The sequence below is a fragment of the Oryctolagus cuniculus genome, chromosome 6 (assembly GCF_964237555.1).
Source record: "Oryctolagus cuniculus chromosome 6, mOryCun1.1, whole genome shotgun sequence".
In the NCBI taxonomy this organism is placed as follows: domain Eukaryota; kingdom Metazoa; phylum Chordata; class Mammalia; order Lagomorpha; family Leporidae; genus Oryctolagus; species Oryctolagus cuniculus.
Genome location: NC_091437.1, coordinates 78,660,327 through 78,668,437, shown reverse-complemented (window position 1 = coordinate 78,668,437; position 8,111 = coordinate 78,660,327). Strand labels below are relative to the sequence as shown.

Here is an 8,111-nt window from a genome sequence, read left to right as displayed (position 1 = left end):
TTGTATGTACATACCTGCCTAATAGCAGTGCAGTTGTATTTGTTATTTGAAGAAAGAGAGAGGAGCTGTGTCCTTTCCTAAGGAAAACGGGCTGAGGATAGGGTTGTCAGTATAACATACTGGTTGCCCAATTGAATCTAAAATGTAGATTACCAATGAGTAACTTTATTATTAACTGCAAATATTGCATGGAACATACAGTATTTGTGGAATCTGTAACCGTATGACTCACTTCTCAGCCTCGGTTTATATTTAAAATAAGAATAAGAATGCCTTCTTCACTGAGCTGTTAAATCCAGATGAAAACCAATCTATTTACTAAAGCTAACTTTTTGAAAAGAATCACAGGGCTAAGGCTTGGGCCTTGCTCGCTGCCTCCAGGCGGAGCGCTGGGTTTGGGGGTCCTAGGTCCGCGTTCCCGGCCTGCTGAGCCCCTCTCCTCCAGAGCAGGCTGGCCACACAGCGAGCTACGCGTCCCTTCAGAGCCCACCTCGTGGTCGCTTGGTGTCCAGCTCCTCCCACGGAGCAAGCCCTCCTCAGCGCAACACTTCTCCCTAGGCTGTTTTGGCCCCTCCCGGCTTCCGCAGCGGTCACGTGCTTCTGATCACGTGACAGGCACTCCTGTCATTCTACTGCAGCGGCTCAGACTTCCTTCAGCCGGTGCGGTCCTAAACGTCTCTTTGGGCTGGGATCCCGTTCACTTTTTGGTCTCCGGGTGTCCCGCCGCTGCTCGGGTCTCCAGACCGGAAAGAGGACGCCGCTCGACTTTGACTCGGTTCCCCAGCCCAGCTGTGGCCCCGGCGTCCCGGACCGCCGCACCCTCCCTACCACCTTTGGGTGCGTTGTGGGGGTCCCGGTGCTTGTTTTGTCTCCGGCACCCGCCCAGGTGAGGCTACCCTTGCGGTTTCTCCAGCTTCGCTGGTGCGTGCGGCCTCTCGCTGCTTGTCCACGCCCGTCTTCCTCTGGCCCCGGAATTCCTTTCCTTCTAGGCCTCAGGTTTGCGAAAACAGGCAGAGCCTTCCCTGCAGGTGGAATGACTGAGGGGCCGGGCCCGGTCGTGGTGGGGGATGGGTTTGGAAAGGCCGCTGGGGCTGTCTCCTCGGTTGCAGAGTTCCAGCTTGGCCCGGACGAGGCCTGTTCCTGCCCGATCTAGGCCTGGGTCTTGTTTAGGCAGCAGATCCTTAGATCTAGAGATAACGTTCCAAACTGACTAAGGTCGTTGGGAACCCGCAATAGAATTTTGAGTTATGAATTTAGCTTCTTGTGGCCAGACCCTGAATTTATATTTTGCGAATGGGAGCCTATGTTTTGTGTTGTAATAAAAATCTGTGTCCTTATGAAAGGCCTTTTATTGTAGGATCTTGTCTTCAGCCTTGATTCTCTGTTGGTTGTACCTAAATTGTAACAGACGTTTGTTCAACATTTCTTCCAAAATTGATTTTGAAAATACTGTAAATTTTGATTGATAGGGAAACCATTGCATTCCGAGAAATTACTGTCCCACTTTTTATATTTGAACTTGAAGGGATCAATTTTAGAAAGAGATTATAATTTTTATTATTTCAAATGTTGATTAGTAAACATTAATATAGTAATTGCACTTACCTGTCAGAAAACAAAAATTGTCTAAATTGTATAAATTTAAAATAGTTTCCTATCTTGTGTGCCTAGTCTACTTAATCATGATTTCTGATGTCCGTATCTTAAGTGGTCACCTGACAAATCTCATTGCAATACTGATGACAATTTAAAAGAGCTTTCCTAGGAAAGAAAAAGCCTCTAGGAAATGCTTTTATGAATCAGTGCATAATTGGGCAAGATTTGGAATATAATGAATGATAGTGCTTTCAGACAGGATAGTTGTGAAGTAATAATGCCTGGTATTCTGTTTTTGCATTGAATCTAAATTGAAGATCTGTTGAAAAACACTCAAGATTATAAAATTTAAATGACCAAAATGGATATCCGAGGTGCTGTGGATGCTGCTGTCCCAACCAATATTATTGCTGCCAAGGCTGCAGAAGTTCGTGCAAACAAAGTGAACTGGCAGTCCTATCTTCAGTGAGTACCAATTTGCTGTGAATCATGGATAATCATGTGCTTTTGCATGGTCATGCTTCTATGAGAGAAATACTGGAAAAAGTACTGATAAATGTGGAAGAAACATTTCCTCAGAATAATTCCTGTGTTAGAAAAGGTAGAGTGGTGGAAACAGCTTGGGCCTCCAGTGGGGAAGTGGAGCTGCTCATGGTACATTTGATCTCTGTTAAGAAGTACTTTTTGAATGAGTGGGAAACATGGGTGAAAGTTGACTGGCTGTGTAGGGAGGAGGGGGATAATGAGTAAAGTGAGCCAGACTCTTTAGTGTGCCATGATGGGTTAATGAGGGGACCAGTGGTGTTGCAGAGTGGCTCACATGACAAATTAGTTGAGTGTTGAATTTGTGAGACTGGGTTTGAATTCTGTTTCTCTAGTAATAGAGTGATTTAAGGCAAATTGCTTACCTTCCTTGAGGTTCAATAAAGTAAATGTGAAATAGGAATAACTATCCTACAGACTTGTTGCAAAAATGAAGCATTTAAAGTATTAGCACAATTGAATACAATCATTAATATATTGACTCCACTTAATACATTTTGATTCTTCTTCTTGGTGTGTAGATTTAGTTTAAAGATAAGGAAATGGAAAGGCTGATTGCCTGGTATGGTTGGTTTAAGTTATGTAGATATATTGGAAAGCTACATTCTACCCCTTAAAAGTGTGCAAGCATTGCATGTTAATCCAAAATTGAAAAAGAAAAAAGGTTTAGTGTGATGGTGTTTCAGTATCCTGTAAAATGTATCTGTAAAATGAGCATTCATTTGTTTTTGACCATATTTTATCCCGACTTAATTTGATATTTATTTGTTATATTTGTAACAGAATGAGTTACTAAGGAAATTCAGCTCAGATTTGCATGTGTGTTTTGGAAAACAAATTGGGGAATCTGATTTTGATACTTAACCGTTTGTTTTGCTGTAGAAGGGATATACATTATATGAAAGCAATCCTTTTATTTGTTAATTTAGTCACTTATCATTTATCGACTACCTCACAACTCTGAAGCATTTTCCCAGTCTTTGGGGCTACAGAAAAAAGATAAAAGATACAGAGTACTGTCCCTAAAGGAACTTACACATTCGTGAGGAAATCAGATGTACAAACAACATTTTAATTCAGTTCAATAATGGAAGGATGCACAGGATCTGATGAGAAAAGACCAGGGAGATTTCCTAAAGGGGGTGGTCCTTGAACTGAGATTTGAAGAATGAAGATTTGAAGTATTTAGCTGTGTGACCACAAGGAACAGTCTTCTAAGTAGACTAGACCGTATGACAAAGGCAGGGAAGCAAAAAGTGGGAGTCACTCATGTTTTAGAGGCAGTCGGTGGGGAGGCAGTGAGAAGGCCAGAGAGGGTCTGATTGTGCCAGGGTCTGATTGGGAAGGTCCTGTGTGTTACTGGAAGTAATTTGGATTTGATACTATCAATTAGTACTTTTCAAGGTGAATTTTTTCTTTTTAAAGATTTATTTTATTTATTTATTTGAGAGGCAGAGTTAGAGAGAGAGAGAGAATGGGAGAGACTCTGAGAGACGTCTTCCATCACCTGGCTCAATCCCCAGATGGCCACAGTGGCCTGAGCTGGGCAGATCTGAAACCAGGAACCAGGAGCTTCTTCCCGGTCTCTGACATGGGTGCAGGGGCCCAAGCACTTGGGCCATCTTCCACTGCTTTCCCAGGCTATCAGCAGGGAGCTGGATTGGAAGTTAGCAGCTGGGACTTGAACCAGCACCCATAGTGGATGCTGACACTGCAGGTGGAGGCTTAACCTACTAGGCTGCAGTGCTGGCCTCTCAAGGTGATTCTTAAGCTGTGGTTGATTTAAAGAGTAATAATAAGGAAGCTTGTCATGTAAAGCAGATGAAAAAGCTTAATGAGTTGGGGTCATTCACCATCTTCAGCAGGGCTTCAAGGAGTATGGTTTTAGTCACTGGTTGTTGGAAACTGCTGACATTTACAGCTGACAGTCAGATGATCAGATTTGCCTCTTGCATGGATTCTTCTGCTTTCAGTGTAAAGATAGCAAGAGGCAAAAGATTGAGATAAGTAGAATTTGTATGGATTTGAGAACATCTTAGTCATCAGCAGGTAAGAGAACTCTGGGATGACTGCTGGATTCCCATGTTAAGAAGATGGATTATCATGACAAGGAAAGGAGGAGTAGAGACTTTCTAATTCTTTGTTCATTGGTATCTGTGTAATTGTTTAATTCCCCTGTGAAGTTAAGAGGTCTGAGCTCTGTTCCCTATTTTCTTCAGCTCGAGTGCATTTAGACTAGAGGATATGGAATTTGATGTTTACAAAGCCTGAGTCTGTTTGTAACCTAAATAGAATGATATTGTTGATCATAAAGCAGTGGCTGACTGGCAGAGTGTTCTATTTGGAACACTTTTAGTTACAAGGAGTTTTTCAATTGCTTTCTCTTTGGTTTCTTTTGTTCCATGGGCCTCTGTGCTACATATGTTATATTTCCTCTTTTTCCTATTTCTGTTCTTTATTCTATTGTCTAGCTCACAATTTCCTATATAAAACTCCTCCACTCTATATGTCCGTGTGCTGTGTGTGCCTGCTGTTCAGCGTATTGAGTGGGGACACTAGGGTATGAAATGGACCTCTGTTAAAAGAGCTTACAGATTGTTTGGGTTGGAACTGACATACCAGTCATCACTTCAACATAACCTGCCAGTCATATGAGTGGGGTCAATAATAACAAATATAAAAGGACTGAAGAAAGCAGAAACAAAGGACAAAAAGTGAAGTGGTAATTTCAAAGTTACTTTTCTTGAAAGGCAGGAGCAGGGAGACATTAGAAAAATAACCAGTGAACTTTTGGTTTCATTTTTTGGTAAGGATTTAAGCAATGGAGACATTGGCTGCTTTCTCTCCTGATTTCTCAAGGAGGAATATTCTCAACTTAGTTTCTGTTTGGTGATGAGTGACTCTCCTTTGGTTTTTATTTAGTCTGTTGGGGCCTAGTATGGGAGTTTTGTTCAAAACAGTAGCCTCTTCTAACTTTATTTCAGACTACCAAGGAGAGAGGAGAAAGGTAGGGAATTCTCTGTTGTTTGCTCACTGTGGCTTTTCAGTTCTTATTGAACAAAATAACTTATTCTTGCTTTCTAGGGGGCAGATGATTTCTGCTGAAGATTGTGAGTTTATCCAAAGATTTGAGATGAAAAGAAGTCCTGAAGAGAAGCAAGAAATGCTTCAAACTGAAGGCAGTCAGGTGATCCCATATGAGCACATCCCCATGTCACAATGAATTCTAGAAAAATCTTAGTTGTTGTATATTACATTGTAGGTATGGATCATAATTTAACTAAAATCCCTTTACTGGAAAATATTTAAGTGATTTCCAATTTTCTTTGTTAATTTTGAAAGTAATGTTGTACTGAGTATGTTTAGACTACCTTCTCTACGTTTTTGAATACCTTTTTAGAATAGCTTTCCAGAAGCAAAGTGATTATTTCAGAGTATGTGAAGTTTTAAAATTGTTTAACTTTTTTTAAAGAATTTTTTTCTATTTTAGTTCTTACTACTTAAACAAAACTATGTACACATATCATTCCATTTTTGCAAAAACAAAGTTCATTTTTGCATTAATAAATGTGTAGATCATATATGCATAGCAAAATATCTAGAGAAGTATATACTGACATGCTGACACAGGAAGAAATAATGTTGCTTGGATTTTTTTTCTTTAATAGTACTTCCCCATTTTTCTGCAACAAACATGTATCTCAAAAAAGGGTAAAACTTCTGCTTTAGTTCTTATTACTTACTACTTTCCAACTTTAGTTCTTTCCCATTGTTTTATGGTTTTTTTTCATTATAATTCGTAAGGTTTTTGGTACTTTTTGATTGGTTTAGAAATCCTTTTACATAGAAAAATTATTAACATTTGCCATATTTGTGGCAAACATGGATACTGTTTCTTTTAATTTTTTTAGACTTTTTCATATACAGTTTAAAATGTTTACGGAGTTACATATGTTGAAGTGTTACTTTTTTTTTTTTAAAGGTTTATTTATTTATTTGAATGTCAGAGTTACAGAGAGGCAGAGGCAGAGACAGAGAAGTCTTCCATCCACTGGTTCACTCCCCAGATGGCCACAATGGCCAGAGTTGAGCTGATCCAAAGCCAGGAGCCAGGAGATTCTTCTGGGTCTTCTACATGATGCAGGGGCCCAAGGACTTGGGCCATATTCTACGGTTTTCCCAGGCCATAGCAGAGAGCTAGATTGGAAGTGGAACAGCTGAGACTCCAACTGGTGCCCATATGGGGTCCCAGAACTGCAGGTGGCAGCTTTACCTGCTATGGCACAGCGCCAGCCCTGAAGTTTTACCTGGTATTTTTTTTTTTTCTGACAGGCAGAGTGGACAGTGAGAGAGAGAGACAGAGAGAAAGGTCCAGCCGGCGCCGTGGCTCAATAGGCTAATCCTCCACCTTGCGGCGCCGGCACACCGGGTTCTAGTCCCGGTTGGGGCGCCGGATTCTGTCCCGGTTGCCCCTCTTCCAGGCCAGCTCTCTGCTATGGCCAGGGAGTGCAGTGGAGGATGGCCCAGGTGCTTGGGCCCTGCACCCCATGGGAGACCAGGAAAAGCACCTGGCTCCTGGCTCCTGCCAGGATCAGCGCGGTGCGCCGGCTGCAGCGGCGGCCATTGGAGGGTGAACCAGCGGCAAAAGGAAGACCTTTCTCTCTGTCTCTCTCTCACTGTCCACTCTGCCTGTCAAAAAAAAAAAAAAAAAAAAAAAAAAAAAAAAAAAAAAAGAGAGAAAGGTCCTCCTTTTGCCGTTGGTTCACCCTCCAATGGCCGCTGCGGCCAGAGCGCTGCGGCCGGCGCACCGCGCTGATCTGAAGCCAGGAGCCAGGTGCTTCTCCTGGTTTCCCATGGGGTGCAGGGCCCAAGCACTTGGGCCATCCTCCACTGCCTTCCGGGCCACAGCAGAGAGCTGGCCTGGAAGAGGGGCAACCGGGACAGAATCTGGCGCCCCGACCGGGACCAGAACCCGGTGTGCCGGCGCCGCTAGGTGGAGGACCAGCCTGTTGAGCCGCGGCGCCGGCCTAGTTTTACCTGTTTTTGAGATACATGTTTGTTGCAGAAAAATAGGGAAGTATTATTAAGGAAAAAAAAAAACCCAGCAATATTATTTCTTCCTGAAAATACTCTATTCAAAATTTCCTTTGGCAGCACGTCAGTATATACTTCTCTAGATATTTTGCTACACATATATAATCTACACGTTTATTAATGCAAAAATGAACTTTGTTTTTGCAAAAATGGAGTGATATGTGTACATAGTTTTGTTCCTTTAAGTGATTATATTTCCTCTCACCCCATATAAAGATATTTCTATGGCTTTTAGAAGCAATTGTGTCATTTTCCATTTAATGGATGACTCATAATCCCTCCATGTTTTAGTTATTGCCGTTTTTCCCTGTTATAAGCAGTCTTGTGTTAAACATTCTTTTTTCTTCTAGTAGATTCTAGAAATATAATTATAGATTCTAGAAATGTAATTATTGATCAATTTGAGCATTTGTAAGAGTTTTGACATATGCCATGAAAATGCCTGCTTGTTAGCTTGTACCAATTATAAGCCTGCCAGCAATGTAGTATGCACTCTGGGTCTAACCAATCATTTTTATGTTTTTGTCATTTTGATAGGTGAAAAATAGGATCTTAATGTAATTGTAGTGTTGCACTTTTAAAAATGATTTTTTGACCTCTGCTGAGTCCATAGTGACTACTTCTATTTATTTTTATGTGTCTACTTTTCAGTGGAGGTGTTTTTACTATTCTTACTGATTTGTTAGGTTTCCCTTATGTGTTACTTATACATAAGGTTCTGTATATGTCTTATTTCTCTAGCCTGTTGGCTGAGTTTTAAACTTCATTTATGGTACCCTTTGCCATATTAAAGTTTAAATTGTACAATCAGATCTATTCCCTTCTTTCCTTTGTGATGTCTGTTGTTGGTGTCATCCTTTGAAAATGTTTCCTTACCC

At 41.4% G+C, this 8,111-nt stretch overlaps 1 protein-coding gene across 4 annotated transcripts in view; it reads left to right on the top strand.

Annotated features, from left to right (window-relative positions):
* Positions 1-515: 515 nt before the first annotated feature.
* The window catches only part of ATP6V1H (ATPase H+ transporting V1 subunit H), a 111,400-nt gene continuing 103,804 nt past the window's right edge, over positions 516-8,111 (top strand). The window contains exons 1-3 of one of the 4 annotated variants that reach the window (XM_008255525.4): positions 516-886; positions 1,914-2,061; positions 5,224-5,326. In XM_008255525.4, the coding sequence (XP_008253747.1) occupies positions 1,949-2,061; positions 5,224-5,326 (216 nt within the window). In that variant the 5' untranslated portion in view covers positions 516-886; positions 1,914-1,948. Of the gene's footprint in view, positions 887-1,913; positions 2,062-4,093; positions 4,189-5,223; positions 5,327-8,111 lie in introns of those variants that run through there. The other 3 variants (XR_007919035.2, XM_008255526.4, XM_070076606.1) reach the window with 3 other exon arrangements.